At 31.6% G+C, this 16,570-nt stretch overlaps 2 protein-coding genes and 1 long non-coding RNA gene across 3 annotated transcripts; 2 read left to right on the plus strand and 1 right to left on the minus strand.

Annotated features, from left to right (window-relative positions):
* Positions 1-1,471: 1,471 nt before the first annotated feature.
* LOC105635443 (bark storage protein B) lies at positions 1,472-2,967 on the plus strand (the record flags this gene model as incomplete). Its single annotated transcript, XR_016319393.1, has 5 exons — positions 1,472-1,583; positions 1,681-1,748; positions 1,831-1,997; positions 2,142-2,487; positions 2,589-2,967. It is a non-coding gene; the product is annotated as a bark storage protein B (long non-coding RNA).
* Positions 2,968-4,166: 1,199 nt separating this feature from the next.
* On the plus strand, positions 4,167-4,919 carry LOC149498557 (uncharacterized). Its single transcript, XM_089717348.1, has one exon. It carries the CDS (start codon positions 4,167-4,169, stop codon positions 4,917-4,919), a length of 753 nt encoding a protein of 250 aa, XP_089573474.1.
* Positions 4,920-8,970: 4,051 nt separating this feature from the next.
* LOC105635446 (bark storage protein A) lies at positions 8,971-10,771 on the minus strand. The gene is made up of 5 exons (XM_089717576.1): positions 10,437-10,771; positions 10,089-10,156; positions 9,837-9,992; positions 9,336-9,722; positions 8,971-9,249 (listed from the first exon to the last, which is right to left on the minus strand). Exons 1-5 carry the CDS (start codon positions 10,663-10,665, stop codon positions 9,079-9,081), a joined length of 1,011 nt encoding a protein of 336 aa, XP_089573702.1. The 5' UTR covers positions 10,666-10,771; the 3' UTR covers positions 8,971-9,078.
* Positions 10,772-16,570: the final 5,799 nt, after the last annotated feature.

Below are 16,570 nucleotides of genomic sequence, written 5' to 3' on the forward strand. Positions count from 1 at the left end.
TCATAAATGAATTATTGAAATAAAATATTAAGACTTTAAAATAATAAAATATATAATTATTTATAACATAACATAACAACGTAATACCATAACAAAATTTTATATATTATTTATAATAATATGGTGCTTTAGCTAGAATCGTTTTAACTTTCAGAGTCATAATCAAATAGTAAATACATATATAACCTAGCAAATATAAAACTAAGTTTTTATGAATATTTTGTATTTTGACATCTTAATTGATTATAAATTTTTTAAAAATTTTATTATTCTTCTGTTTTTTTCCTTCCAAATTTTATATGTAAGCAAATTAAAAAATAATAAGTAATTAAAATTATATATAATTATTTTGTATTTTAATTATTTAAGTATCTTTATCCAAAGAGCAATAACTTTCAAATCAATTATTTTGCAACCACAACTGTTTTAGCAAAAAGTTTGGCACTAAAATAGAATAATGTGTATTTTCCTAAATTACCTACTGTAATGTGTATTTCTAGAATCATAGTTATAGATATTGACAATCTCTTCTGTGCATATATATATATTTGGGAAAGGATCTGTGCATATAATTTCACTTCCAAGAAAAAAATATTTTCCTTATTAATACACTTACCATTTTTTTTTTAGAAACACTTAGTATAACTTTTAAAAACACAATTTTTTTTTTAATTTATTAATCTCAGTTGGCTCACTGACCATCACTAACTGCTAGCCATAGTCAACACCACCGTAAGTCATCGGCAAACACCACCATAAGCCATCCGCAAGTATCATAAATTATCACTTTTTATGTATTTTTCTCATATTTAATAATAAGTTTTTGAAATACAAAATTTCTATAATTATAAATTAAATTTTAATATCTTTTAAATAATTTTTAATATTGCAATCAAATAATACAAAATAAATTATTTTAAAAATATTTTATTTGAAAACTATAATTTGGGAAACAAATGGAAGCTAAATTTTTATAAATGCATTACTTCTAATAGTTTTATATTGCATGACATGTTCGGGTGCCATACCCATTTTGGCCTTTGTTTTAGATTCACTTTCATATATCATATTAAATTCATCGGGCAAATCATCTATTACCGTTAATAAAAGATGATTCAATTAAGAAAAAAAATTATCATTTATGATTTTATTTTTATTTATTGGGAGAGCCTAATGGGTCGAGAACTCTCACTCCTCTTATAAATGAGAATGTCAATTAGAACATATTTGATTGATATCATTTATATGGAAAAATTTACCTACACATGGTCACATATACACCAAACCAATTATAAAGAATATTTTAGTTCAAATAATGCTATTTTTGATGGTACATTTTAGTTCGAATGGCTTTAGCAGGGCCACCCCATAAGATGTGGGCAATTCGAATTTCAGTGGTGGTTTTTGGGCTGTTAGCTATGGCACAACAGTCCACGCCACTGAGTTTGAGAAATCCTGTGTATGAAATAAATTCAATGGCCTTGAAACATATCCAGTGGGCGTTGTTTCTCTTACTAATGATGCTGAGAATGCACTCATTGACTCTGGAGTCTTCACTGTTACCTCCACTCAGAAAATTGCTGGTAACCCATCCTTTCTTCGTTACCACCTTCTTTTTAACTGTTTAGTATTACTATTGTATGTATGGACCATTACGGTTTCTTGGATACTGAATTGCAGGAAAATTATTTTATATTGGGAAAATTAACGGTACTGATGTTGTATATGCAAGGGCCGGCGAACTAATGGTAGGATTTTTCCTTCTTAATTTTATTTGTATAAGGTTGTCTATAAATTTGTTCCTTTTAACCTTTTTTCTTCACGAATTAGGTTAATGTGGGCTCAACGGTGCAAGTGTGTTCTTCACGAATTAGGATATATTTAATGTCAGGGGGATTGTTAATTATGGAGATGCTGCTTCCATATATGGAAGTGTGTTCATTGGTGATGTTTCCGTGCCTAACCAAGTTGCTTACACTGCAGCTTGGAGCTGGAGGGTAACTAATTATTATAATTATTATTAGTTGCGTTTTCTATTCCCTTTAAACAAGTTAAAATTTTTTAGTTTTCGTAGTACTTAACATTTTCTTCAATGGTTTTATATAGAATTCATCAACAGACCAAGTTAAGGAGTTCCTTAGAGATATTGTTGCTGGAAATATGACATTTGAAGATTTCAATGTTCCCAAGGAGGGAAATAACTCACTAGGACGTATTTTTTACTGGAAATCGACATGGTTCACAGGTCGTCAACAGAAAACTACAGGTTTTTGGCTTCTAGTAGACGAAGAATGGCTAAGAATTGCATCTCAGATCGAGTGACTGGAGTTAGAAAAATGTGTACAAGACCCTTACCAACCAAAAGTTAAGTTCGGCTTAAAGGCTGGTAGTGGTGATTTGTTCATCGTAAATAAAGCATATGGTGACTTCCTTTACGACACTTTCAATATTTCAACGCTCGACACTTCTGATTCTGCTATTGCAATGGTTAGTGAAATGTTTAACCCTCCTTTTTTGCTACCTCTAATTAATTTTAATGTATTAAAAAAAAATCAATAATATTATCTATGTGTTTATTGTGGATGCAGACATGTTTCTCGAATGAAATTCCATTTATTGTGCTCCGTGGAGTTTCGTACATTGTAAAAGAAAATAATCCAAGGCCGCCGTGTTTTCCGTTGGGAAATAGCAACGCTGTAAAAGCCACTGCTGCTTTCCTTGGATTGCTTAGTGCTAAGGAGGACAGTGTGGCCCAAGTGTAGTTAAGTTAAGCGTCTCAGTTTAAATAATATTAGCTGAATGTAATCCTACTTTTGGCTAATTATCAACACTCAAATTATCTATGTAGCTTGGTTGTCGTGGTCGTCTTCGTCGTCTTGTTGATGAAAAAAAAATGTACTTGCATATCAGTGATATCAAATAAATGGGAGTGTATATTGCTCCTCCTGTTTAAAATTATATTCTCAATTTTCTTTTTGTTGTCCCAGAATAATAGTAGTTTCATTTATATTTTTAGAATTTTTTTTTTATTTTCTCACAAAATCTTTATATAATTATGGGTGTGAATAATTAATATTAGTTAAATTTGCTAGAGAGTGAAAAAAAAGTTTGAAGATAGTTAATTCTGAAATTGGAAGAAAATAAGGATTCAGTATCAGGCAAAGAATAGAGGAGGGAGAAAATTATTTTTTCTCCAATCTTGTGGCTCCATTTCAATTGTTATTAATGTAACCTAGTTCTTTTTTCAGTTAATGCTGTGTCAAAATCTAAATTAAAAAAGAGCAAATGTTGTCTTGGTTAGCCTATACAGGCAAAGAGAAGGAAAAGAAGGTAGACAAGTAATCGATAATCACTTCAAACATAATTATTAACTTAGATAAAAAGGCTATTTATCGTTTCATTACAGATTATAATCTCTTTCCATGCAGTACAAAACTGTTCGACAAAATGCCACAATGAACTAGGAACTAAGAAAAGCGACAAGCTATCACGTGCAAAATAGATAGAATTATAATCCCTAGAGTTACAGATCTGCTTTCAGTTGTCTGAACCAAAAACTGTCGGATGAAGAGAAAAAGTAGGGATCAGAATCATAGTTCATCATTTCCCTGTCCACTAACCTGTACACACAGTAAAAGTAAAAGTCAATGTTAGGTGGAACTTTAGGAGTAATTAGAGCCGTAATTAGTGGATAGTTAGAAGCAGTTTGTACATTAAAAACAATGTAATCTTTACAGAAAAATAAAATAACAATTTTTTCCCTCTGTAAAACATGGTATCAGAGCTGGTGTTTTTCAGTCAGAACTGACTGAACACATTTAGCTCATCATCTACCTTCTGACTTACCTGAAATAACCAAATATCATCATGTCTGATGATAGTGTTCATACCTCGGGTCTCAACGACGAAGACCTGACAAGAATTGCAAACCTGATCAATACCCAAAACCAGAAACAAACCATTTCAGATAACCTCACCATCAATGTCAAATTAAATAGCCAAAATTATGCAATATGGTCACGTATGATGAAAGTAGCTATTGGGGAAAATCAAAAAAATTGTTAAACCACATCACTGAAGCTGCTATACCTCCATCCGCTGGAGATCCATTTTTTGAAAAGTGGGAACAAGAAGATTTGATTGTGTTCTCATGGTTAATTCAGAACATGGAACCACAACTAGCAAACAACTTAACAGAGTATTCCACAGCTAAAGATTTGTGGAATGCTCTTGTTATCACATATAGCAGTGGGAAAGATAAGTTACAGATATTTGATCTACATACCAGAGCAAACAGCATGAAACAGGGATCATCAACACTAGAAGAATTTTGGCTCACCATGCAAGGAATATGGGGGGAGATCGATTGCAGGGAGCCTAATCCGATGACATGCTCAACAGATATCGCGACATACAACAAAGTCAAACAAGAACAAAAACTATTTCAATTCTTAAATGGAATAGATCACCTGTACGATCAGATCAAAAGGGAAATCCTCAGATCGGAGCATCTTCCCTCAGCTGAAGCCGCCTACGCCTCTGTTCGGAAAGAAGCCGCCCGATTGAACATCATGGGACCAGCTAACAGAGAATCGATATCACAGGGCATAGGCGACGGATTTGTCATCATCGGGAAGAAAGAAGCAAGTGAAGCAACTGGTGTAGGACTCGTCGCGCGTGGCCAGCGGCGGTCAGAACCAAGAAACGATGGTTCATCATCCCGTCCAGATAAATCGAGACTCAAGTGCTCTCATTGTGGGATGAGCAAACACACAAAAGATCAATGCTTCAAATTAATTGGGTATCCAGAATGGTGGAACGAGAATCACCGAAACAAGGGCACAAAGACCAGCAAAGCAGCCACCGCCGTGGGTAACCTAGAGGCTGCCAGCAGCGGTGGCGATAGCAGAGGAGGTTAGAGTGAGAGAGGAGCGATGGGGATGGTGGCGGCACAAAATGAAAGGGCAGATGGAACCCTAGAAGGTGAAGGAAAAAGAATGGGGTCATTTAACATAAAACCCCAATTTTTATTTCCTTTATTTTCTAACCAAGGAAAATATGAGTTATTACAGAAATGCCCCAAATCTTTTGAAAATAATAATAAACAGACAAGAAAAGATAATCGCTGGATTTTTGACTGTGGTGCTACTGATACAATGACTTTTGAGGCGGCTGACATAATAGCACCATTAAAACCAAAAAAAACCCATGTCCAAACTGCAAATGGAAGCACTGCAACCGGAGCAGGATCTGTTGAAATTTCACCGACATTAAAAATATCAAATTGTCTTTATGTTCCCTCATTGTCTCATAAATTGTTGTCGATTAGTCATGTGACAAAGGAATTAAATTGTACTGTACTAATGCATCCTACCTTTTGTATTTTACAGGATATCAGGAGCGGGAAGATTATTGGACGTGGCACTGAGCATCATGGATTGTATTATGTGGATGAAGTGGCCCAACACGGTACTGTAATGCTGGCTCACGGAACTACTGAACGGGAAGCTTGGCTTTGGCACCGACGACTGGGACATCCATCCATAGGTTATTTAAGTCTGTTATTTCCAAATATATTTAAGTCAAATAATATGTTTAAGTGTGAGACGTGTGTTTTGGCAAAAAGTCATAGACAAACTTTTAAACCGAGTAATACCCATATGGAGTCTCCTTTTTCTTTGGTTCATTCTGATGTGTGGGGTCCAGCTCCTGTCTTAGGAGGTCAAGGTTTTAGATATTTTTTACTCTTTGTTGATGACTGCACTCGTATGACATGGGTGTATTTTTTGAAAAATAAATTTGAAGTTGTTGATAAATTTATTCTATTTTATACTATGATCCAAACTCAATTTAATCAACCTATTAAGATTTTACGATCTGATAATGGGGGTGAATACATAAATGAATCCATGAAGCAATTTTCTCACCAAAAACGACTTGTCCATCAAACAACTTGTCCTCACACACCCGAACAAAATGGTGTGGCAGAAAGGAAAAATCGCATTCTTCTTGAAATGACTCGTGCCATGTTAATTGAGTCTGGTGTCCCTAGATTTTTTTGGCCTGAAGCTATTGCCACAGCAGTCTCTCTTTTAAACAGGCTTCCCACTAAAGTTTTAAAACTTCAGACACCAATACAAATGCTTGCTCAATTTGCCTCAATTCCCTCAACTCTTACAATTCAACCTCGAATATTTGGGTGTTCTGTTTTTGTTCATATACCCAAAGTTGACCGAACAAAATTTGATCCTTGTGCTATTAAATGTGTGTTTGTGGGATATGGGGTCAATCAGAAGGGTTATAGATGTTACGATCCAAAAACCCGTCGAGTATTTACTACCATAAATTGTGACTTCCTTGAAACTGAGTATTACTATAATACCCATCCCAGTGGTCAGGGGGAGAGAGAACTTAAAGACACACTGAGTTGGTTTCCAAGTCAGGACAATGTTCAGGACAACGTTCCATCAGAACCAGTTAACAGTACCACCGGGCCATCTGAAGCATTTATACAGTCTACGGAACTCAATACCACTGAAGAAAGTCTTCCTTCCTCCCTGATACCTGAGGTAAGAGATTCTGATGCTCCAGAGACTCCTGTTATTGAACTGCCTAACTGTGATAATTTGGAGACCTCTGTAGAACAGGAAGAGAATGTTGGACAGTATGTCCTACCACCCAGAAGTAACAGAGGAGTTCCACCTAAAAGATATTCTCCAGAAAAAGAAGCACGAGGAACGAAATATCCAGTGACAAATGTGGTCAGGGGGAGCTTATCAGAAAGGGCCAGAGCCTTCACTATAGCTCTATATTCAGAAGAAGTTCCTCATACTATAGAGCTTGCGTTAAAATCAAAAAATTGGAATCAGGCAATGAAGACGGAGATGGATGCTCTAATTAAAAATGACACATGGGAAAAATGTCAGTTACCAGATGGAAAGAAATCAGTGGGTTGTCGTTGGGTTTTCACAATCAAACACAAACTGGATGGGACTGTTGAAAGGTATAAAGCTCGGTTAGTAGCAAAAGGATATACACAGACGTATGGTATGGACTATTCAGAAACCTTCTCTCCAGTAGCTAAAATTGATACGATCAGAGTATTATTCTCAATAGCAGCTAATAAAGGATGGCCACTCCATCAATTCGATGTAAAAAATGCCTTTTTGCACGGAGATCTAAAAGAAAAAGTTTATATGGAAGCACCACTAGGGTTCACAAATGGATTTAAAACTGGAGAAGTCTGTCGTTTGAAGAAGTCACTTTATGGTCTTAAACAGTCTCCAAGAGCTTGGTTTGGAAGATTTACAATTGTAATGAAGAAATATGATTTTAAACAAAGTAATTCAGATCATACATTATTCCTTAAGCAAAGGGGTAATCTTATTACTTGTTTAATTATCTACGTTGATGATATGATTATTACAGGAAATGATGATGAAGAAATGTCAAAGCTGAGAAGGAACTTATTCACTGAATTCGAAATGAAAGACTTAGGAGCACTGAAGTACTTCCTTGGAATTGAAGTATTGAGATCAACAAGTGGAATTTTTATATGTCAAAAGAAGTATACTCTGGATTTCTTGGCAGAAATAGGAATGGTTGACTGCAAGCCAGCTGACACGCCTATGGCAACAAATCATGGACTTCAGATAGTAGAAGGAGCAGAATCGGTTGATAAAGAAAGGTATCAACGACTAGTTGGAAAATTAATTTATCTTTCACACACTCGACCAGACATAGCATATGCAGTTGGAGTAGTAAGTCAGTTCATGCACAGACCTCAAACTGATCATATGAATGCAGTGTTAAGAATCATCAAGTACTTAAAGGGCACGTCTAGTCAAGGAATTCTGTTTAAACGGAATGGGCACTTGGATATACAAGGTTATACTGATGCAGACTGGGCAGGTAGTCATGTTGATCGCAGATCTACTTCAGGCTACTTCACTTTTGTTGGCGGAAACTTAGTCACATGGAGAAGTAAGAAACAGAAAGTTGTAGCATTGTCTAGTGCAGAGGCAGAGTTTCGAGGAATAGCTCGTGGTCTAGCTGAAATTCTTTGGCTAAGGAAATTGTTAAGTGAGATTGGTTTTCCTCCATCTGGAGCAAGTAAAATTATGTGTGATAATAGAGCTGCGATCAGCATTTCAGAAAATCCTGTTCAACATGATAGGACCAAGCATGTTGAAATTGATAGACACTTCATCAAAGAAAAACTAGAAGCAGGAATTGTGGAATTGCCGTTTGTTCGATCTGAAGACCAGTTGGTAGATATTTTGACAAAAGCAGTTAATGGAAATTCCTTTCATAACGTATTGAACAATTTAAGTATTGGAGATCCCACTACTCAACTTGAGGGGGAGTGTCGGATGAAGAGAAAAAGTAGAGATCAGAATCATAGTTCATCATTTCCCTGTCCACTAACCTGTACACACAGTAAAAGTAAAAGTCAATGTTAGGTGGAACTTTAGGAGTAATTAGAGCCGTAATTAGTGGATAGTTAGAAGCAGTTTGTACATTAAAAACAATGTAATCTTTACAGAAAAATAAAATAACAATTTTTTCCCTCTGTAAAACATGGTATCAGAGCTGGTGTTTTTCAGTCAGAACTGACTGAACACATTTAGCTCATCATCTACCTTCTGACTTACCTGAAATAACCAAATATCATCATGTCTGATGATAGTGTTCATACCTCGGGATATACAAATTGATACAGGCTTGTTGTAAGCTTAGATCCATCGTCTAAATTTATTAATCTCCTATTAAATCAGATCAACAACGAAGTTTGAGTAATTACAAGTGATTAAGATGAGTCTAAAGCATTTCTTTGCTGGTTACTACGTGGTAGCTCCATATGCATGCGAGTTTAGGAAATTAAATATTTCATTTTGCAAGAAATGATAGAGATAATATTAAACGTCATTTATTTATTTTAGATCACTGATCAGAGAGTATATTACTACATTTTCATCAATAATTAACAGCAACATGGCTAATCTTATTTAGATAATTAGCCAAAAGTAGGAGTACATTTAGCTAATCTTATTTAAACTGAGATGCTTAACCTAATTACTACTCATTGGTCACATAATAGTTGGGATCAAGCAATCCGAGGAAAGCAGCTGTGGCTTTTATAGCGTTGATATTTCCCAACGGAGCCCACTCCGGCTTTGGATCATTAGCTCTTACCTCGTTAGAAACTCCGCGGAACACAATGTACGGAATGTTATTTGAGAAACATGTCTGCATCCACAAATATATAATTAGATTATTAATACTGATAGAGTTTTAATTAATTACTAGTTTATGAACGAAGCATAGACACGTACCAAAGCAATAGCAGAATCAGAAGTGTCGATTGTTGAAATGTTAAAAGTTTTGTGAAGGAAATCACCATATGCTTCGTTTACAATGAACAAATCGCCAGTACCAGCCTTTAATCCGAAGCGAACTAATGGTTGGTAAGGTACGTACACAGTTTCATTCACATGGGTTTCTAACTTCAAACCCTGGATCTGAGATGCAATCCTTAGCCAATCTGGGCTTACGGGAAGCCAAAAACCTGTGTTCGGTGTTTGCTGACCAGTGAACCATGACGATGCCCAATAAAAGATGCGTCCTAGTAAATTATCTCCCTTTTGGGGAACATTAAAATCTCCAAAACTCAAATTCCCATGAACCATAGGGGGATACTCAACTTCATCTGTCGAAGAATTCTATAAAAAAACCATTGAAAATAATTATTAATTGTACTACAAAAACGAAGTTGATAACTTATTCAGTGAGATTAAAAAAAAAAAAAAAATACTCCAGCTCCAATAATTAATTACCCTCCAGCTCCAAGCTGCTGTGTAAGCAACTTTATCAGGCACTGAAACATCACCAATGAGCACAGATTCATTTACCGATGCTGCACCGCCGAAATGGACAATTCCTCTAACATTAAATTTATCCACAAGGATTTGCACAGTCGTGCCCACGTTGACCTAATTCATATATATATTGTAATAATAATGGAGAATGTTAAATACACAAATTTATGAAAAGATTTTTACTATGTATATATACAAGGAAAATCCTACCATTAGTTCCCCGGCCCTTGCATATACAACGGCTGTTCCGTTAATTTTCCCAATGCGAAATATTTTTCCTGTACAAATACAAGAAGCGGTAATGGTCTATCAAAAAAATGTAACCTTTTGAACAGTAATCATTACCCATATGATTTTTTTGTCTGAAAGTTAAATTACCAGAACTTAACAGTCGTCATTAATAGCAGATTTAAGTCAAAAACTTAAAGAGTCATCACTTCAGACTAATTAATATAGCTTTCAGAAGTTTTTAATTCAATTTGTTATTTATAATAATACCAAACAGACCCTTTTTGAATGAATTAAAAAGAAGCTGGTAACGAAGAAAGGATGGGTTACCAGCAATATTCTGAGTGGAGGTAACAGTGAAGACTCCAGATTTATTGAGTAAACACTCAGCCGCACTCGTAAGAGAAACAACGCCCACAGGAGATGTTTGCATGCCAATGGGTTTTTGTTTAATTTCATGCATAGGGTTTCTCAAACTCAGTGGCATGGACTGTTGCGCCATAGCTAACAGCCCAAGAACCACCACTGAGATTTGAATTGCCCAACTTGCTAAAGCCATTTGATTTGGTGAGATTTAGAGAGAAAATTAAGAGAGTATATTTTTGAAGCGAAGTGAGATGGTTGATACAATAACCTAAACGAAGGCAACGTTTTGGTTGGTGTTTTTGCTCTTCCTCGACAAGGCCTTATATAGACGCAAGTAAGGCACTATTTCATGGCTATCCAATTCCATGTAATTGAAAAATAATAATAAAATAATGGAGAAAACCAAAGATCAAGGATTGGTTCACATGGCACGTAACGCAAGTGGAGTTTCAAACATGGACTTGGTGCCTCGATTATAAATGATGATTTTTCTTGTTTTCTCTTTCATAAATTATTTGTTTTCAATATTGATTTTTCTAAATTGTATCTTCAGGTGAACTTTACTTACCAAGTAAAGTATTTAAAATTTAAAATAGCTAATGTTAGAAAAATTTTATTTGATACAATTCTAGTTCTAAAATGGAAATAAGTGTGCAAATTAAAAAAATAGAAAAAAGTAGTTATGTGAAAATCAGTTAAATATAAAAAAAGGGAGGAAAAAGTATAAATTAGGTTTAAAAATGAGTTTTGTTTATAAAAGCCAACAGTTAGGTATATATAAATACATGTTAAAGATATATCAAAATAAATTATGGAATACATGTTAAGGTTTTTGTCGCTAAAGCTCTAACCTTGTCGCCAAATCATTTGTGACAGGATATAATCAACACTTTTCTTTTTGCTAAATATTTCTTGTGGCGATTAGAAAACTTTCTTAGTAATTAAAATTTAAAAAAAATTAAGTTTTTGATGTTTCCAAAACAGGTAACAGAATTAAAACTTTATAGTATATATATATATATATATATATATATATATATATATATATATATATATATATATATATATATATAATTTTGTAATTATCCAAGCAACGATTTCACTAGTATTTAAGAAAAAAGTCGTAAATTGAAATATTTTTTTAATTATATTGAAAGAATTACAGAGATAGGCATTTCAACCAGGACAGTGAGGGAAAGGGGTAACTAAAAAACAAATGAGACGAAACAACGCAATCTAAAATTAACAATTATTTCTAAGGGCTTTCTTTTTGTCGCTAAAGATCTAACCTTGTCGCCAAATCATTTTGTGACAGGAGAATAAATAGTTATAATAAAATCAAACATAAAGTCTTCATAACCAAGATTAAAAATTAACTTTTTATTGAGAAAACAAAATAAAATAGTATCAGTTAATAATTAATTAGTTTTAACCAATGTAGCTAAATATTTTCCATCACAGTCGATATTGACACGTGATACCATAGCATCCAAGTTTGGTCTTGCTATTTTAATTATTAATTTCATACAATAGCTAGATTGTAGGATTCGGTAAACCTTTTAATTATCATTTCATGAAGTGATAAAAGTCTTAATTAACCATTGATTCAATCAACGTTTTAAAGTTTTTTTTTATGAGCAAGTAGCTTATATTATATTTTGACGTAATTAAACTCATAAAAATAATTAATAATAAAACTTATTTATTTTGCCTTTCAAAAAAAATTACAGTATTTTTAAAATTAGTAATTTTTATCATTTTGTTCATAATTATTTAAAAATAATGATTGTCTAATTAGATATGATTTTAAAAATTAATTAATACTCTTATTTATATAATACATTAAAATATAATATAATATAGTTACCATCAAATTTTAAATACATATATAAAATATACTTTTAATGGTTATTTTATATTTTAACAGTAATCACCGCAAAAATTTTATTAAACATAAATATTCATCGGTTAGCCCATATTGGTCACTAGCTATCTACTATTAACATTCACTACAATTATCCGTTAATATAAACATCTAAATCAAACGAGCTAAAAAAAAGTTCAACTTTTAAAGAGACGAGCCAGAGACAACAAAAAAAAAAAAAAAAAAAAAAGGTTAGGTTTATGTTCACACATTGTAATTAACTTTATTTAAAAAGTCTAGTTTAATTCTATATTACCTTATCTACATGCTTTCTTTTAATCATATAGTTTTATCGCTGGATCAAATAATTGACTTGATTTCAGCGTGTTTATGTGAATATATATATATATATATATATATATATATATATATATATATATATATATATATATATATATTTAATGCGTCTACTGAATATAAAAATATATGTTTATATGAGATATTATTATGCAAATAAATGAGCCACGTTTATAATCTATTCAAAGTTGAACTTAGAAAAAAATTCATTTAAGTTCGAGCTTCTAAAGAAGCAAAAATAAAAATTTTTTTAACTATAAATTATAAATAAATTTGACTCCAACTCAGATATAAATTATAAACGAGTTAATCTGAGTTTAATAAAGCTTGAATTGTAACCTTTAACTTTAATATGATATAGAGTTTATTAATTTGGTTTAACTATTCGTGCTACATTGCTGATATCTATTAGCAGCTAACCTTGGTATTAATTTCAGGATAAGTCATAGAGTATATCATATGTTTATAATTATGCCACTTTACTTCCTAATATGAATCATCTAACATGCATACCTGGCAATGAACTAATTGATTCCCTTATTGTCATGTCCTGACTTCAACTACTAGAAGAATTGTTCGCTTTGAATTCAAATTGATTCTCTTATTGTCACACTCTTACTTCAACCACCAGAATTATCTGCTTTCGAGTAAGTCAATTCCAAGGAAATCCATCCGAAAATTTTTCTTAATTAAACACGCTTTAACCCTGAAGTTCTTCTAACTCTCCATACTATTCCACCAAAAGGCGCCTCTGATGATTAGTTCTCTGTCTCGATATATGATTCAATTTATTTTCGTGTCCTGCATTTCACTACCCTAGTTAGTCTTGTCATCCTAAAAGCTTGTCAAAAGCTTTACTCTGTCCGCCCTTTCGAACCAATTTACCGGGTTTGGATGTCAACACTTCCATGATTGATTAATTATACTTCACGCTTTTGTTAACGTGACAAATAAATTATTAATACAATCACATTATTCATGAAAACTATAAAAAAAAGAAAAAAAAACCGTTGTTGAGGCAAATAATTTTTAAAACACCATTATTTTTGTCACAAATTATGCACTGATTTTAAAACTAATTAAATCAGACTCGATGGTCATGTACTTATTGCACATGCTTTAAGGATTCGATTCTAATCTCATTTGCAACCACTTGAATTTCACAAAATTTTCAATATTTTTTGCTTTATTGATTGTGTTGATATGTTCAAATAAATAAAAATATATATTTATAATGATAAATTATATTCTAAGTTTGTTTTTAAAATAAAGCAAATCAAAATATAATTGAGTAGTAAATGCATATACGATCTGAAAATACATTCAGGTTCAAATTTCTTCCTTCAATATTCAAAAAAAAAAAAGATTATTATATAAAATGGTACTCATAAACATAAACTATTACTAGTTGTAATTTAAGTTGATTAAGTGGAGGTTGTCCGAGATTAGGCATGCAAGATTAATTAAATTGGCATTGCCAAGGTTGATAAAGTTGTCGATGGAAGAGAGAAGGCCAAAATTAATTCGTGGGAAGTTCATCAATGATCAAAGGATCTGTCAAAAAATACTAGTCAAACATTATTGGCTTCCTGTAATAAAAATCAATTTTCTGACAACCTCGAAAGATCAAAACCATTTGTTTTTTTGTTTATTTATTTATTTATTTAAGTGAGTGAGTGAGTAGTGACAGCCTGCTCAATTATTATGGTGCAAATGATCTATCCAGTTCAAAACTGAACCATTAAATTGAATGACTTCGATCGATTTTTGTAGTTATTTTTTGAATTAATTTGGATTTAAATCAAAAAGTATTTGAACCATTACTCAAAATAAACACTAAAAATTTTAAAATCAAACTGAATTGATTCGACTTGATTAATTTAATTAGTTCTAACTTAAAGTATGCTTAACCTTGCATGTGAACATATGCACTCCTTAATTATTGGCTTACTGTATAAATTTACCCTTAAGCTTTAAGTGTTTATCTTTACGACATTTAAAACTTTACAAAAACTGATGCATTACACCCTAAAAAGTTATGATTTTATAATATCACTCCCTCTCCACATTAGCAGTAATAGATTTTTATTAATTTGATATGTGATTATTATAATTTTTGACATAATAAATTTTTTATTTTTTAATTATTCAAAAATTATTTAATCAATTTAATTTTATAATTAAAATATTCAATAGGAAAATTTTATAAATTGAAATATTTAATTGATATAATTTTATAAATTAAAATACTTAATAAATAAACTAACGTTGATGGTAATTACATAAATAATCCATATCATACTATTTGGCTTTAAATTTTTTGATTTGACTACTTATTATCAATATTCCAGTGTAATTTTTGCAGGATTATGATTAAGGTCCCTCTGCTACTGCAAGATAGAGAAAGAGTTAATTTTATTTTTTTTTTATCAGCAAAAAAGATATTATATATTATTATTTAAATAGAATCCAGGAAAAAACTTGACAAACACAGACATCTACACTCAAGCCATTAGGCTTTGCCAAAAAAACCACACTTAACCCATAAATGTTAGGCTAAAGAACAGTTGATTGTAATTTTAATATTTTATTACAATAAGATGATAAACCCATAAATTAATTAAGGGAGGACCCCTAAAAAATAAGCCAAAGTTTGTTACTAATAAATTTGTTAGGGTTTCTTGGAACAACGAGTGATATCGCAATTTTTAATTACATGTTTTATAGTACAAGAATCAAATTTTCATCGAAAAAAATAAAAAATAAACAACAATGTTTATTTATATACTAAAATACACCTGTGACAAAAAAAAAAAAAAATCACATATTATTAAGCGTGGTCAGATTATCCTTAGTCCTTTCAAATCATTTTAGTTTAATTATTTCTACTTTGTTTAAGCACGCCTTATTTAAAAATCGTTTCTCACCTAAACATGTTAGTTTTTTTTTCACCGGATTGACCTATTAAGAGATGAAGTACTACAAATGCATATTTGCTTCATTCATGGGGCTCGAATTCTTAACCTCATTTAAGATAGAAGAACATCAATTCATTAGTTCAAATATTTTTCTTTTAATCGTAATTATTTATTATCTTTTAATGATATCGTTATATTAATAAAAGTTGTCTCAAACTATGATAATGTATATTTAGTGTGGATGTAATTTTTAGAATAATATTTACTCTAAAAAAAAAAATTAGAATAATATTGATAAAAAGTATAAAATTTTCACTTTTTAATATTTGAATAAAATTTTAAAAAATAAGATATTTTGACAAAATCACAATGTTGTTTCTGCCATAAAAACTTCTAATTAATTAAAAAAAATTATTTTTTTCGCTCTTTGCTGAAAATTTTGTAGTGATTAAACAACTTGAAATCTATATAAAAAAAATTGTAATTAACTAAATACGTTATTATCAATTCTCTAAATAATTTATGGTTATATAGTGAATATATAAATATAGTGGAAAAAAAAGTTAAATTGTCAGATGTACCTAACCAACAACATAGTCAAGAAAATATGTTACTTTTAATGTATCTAGTCTATGTTACAAACATAATACAATTTCCATCTTTTTTTTTTTTTTTCTTCTCCTATTTTTCACTCTCCCAAACATTACCATCGGAGACAATTGATTCGTATATACCATTTGCACTAGTTCAATTTCACAAATAAATATGATAAACCATATTCTATATTTATTTTTCAAATAATTATTGAAAATAATATATAGAATTATAGTTTAAAAAGTTTCTTAACAAAATACCAATAGATTAGAGATGGATTAGTTACAAGATACAAAAGAAAGAAACAAAATAGCCATGAAAATGCAACGGCAATAAAGTAGTATTTTTTTTTTTTTTTTTTTTTT

This window comes from Jatropha curcas, chromosome 2 (assembly GCF_041381405.1).
Source record: "Jatropha curcas cultivar XTBG-Jc1 chromosome 2, XTBG_Jcur_1.0, whole genome shotgun sequence".
Classification (NCBI taxonomy): domain Eukaryota; kingdom Viridiplantae; phylum Streptophyta; class Magnoliopsida; order Malpighiales; family Euphorbiaceae; genus Jatropha; species Jatropha curcas.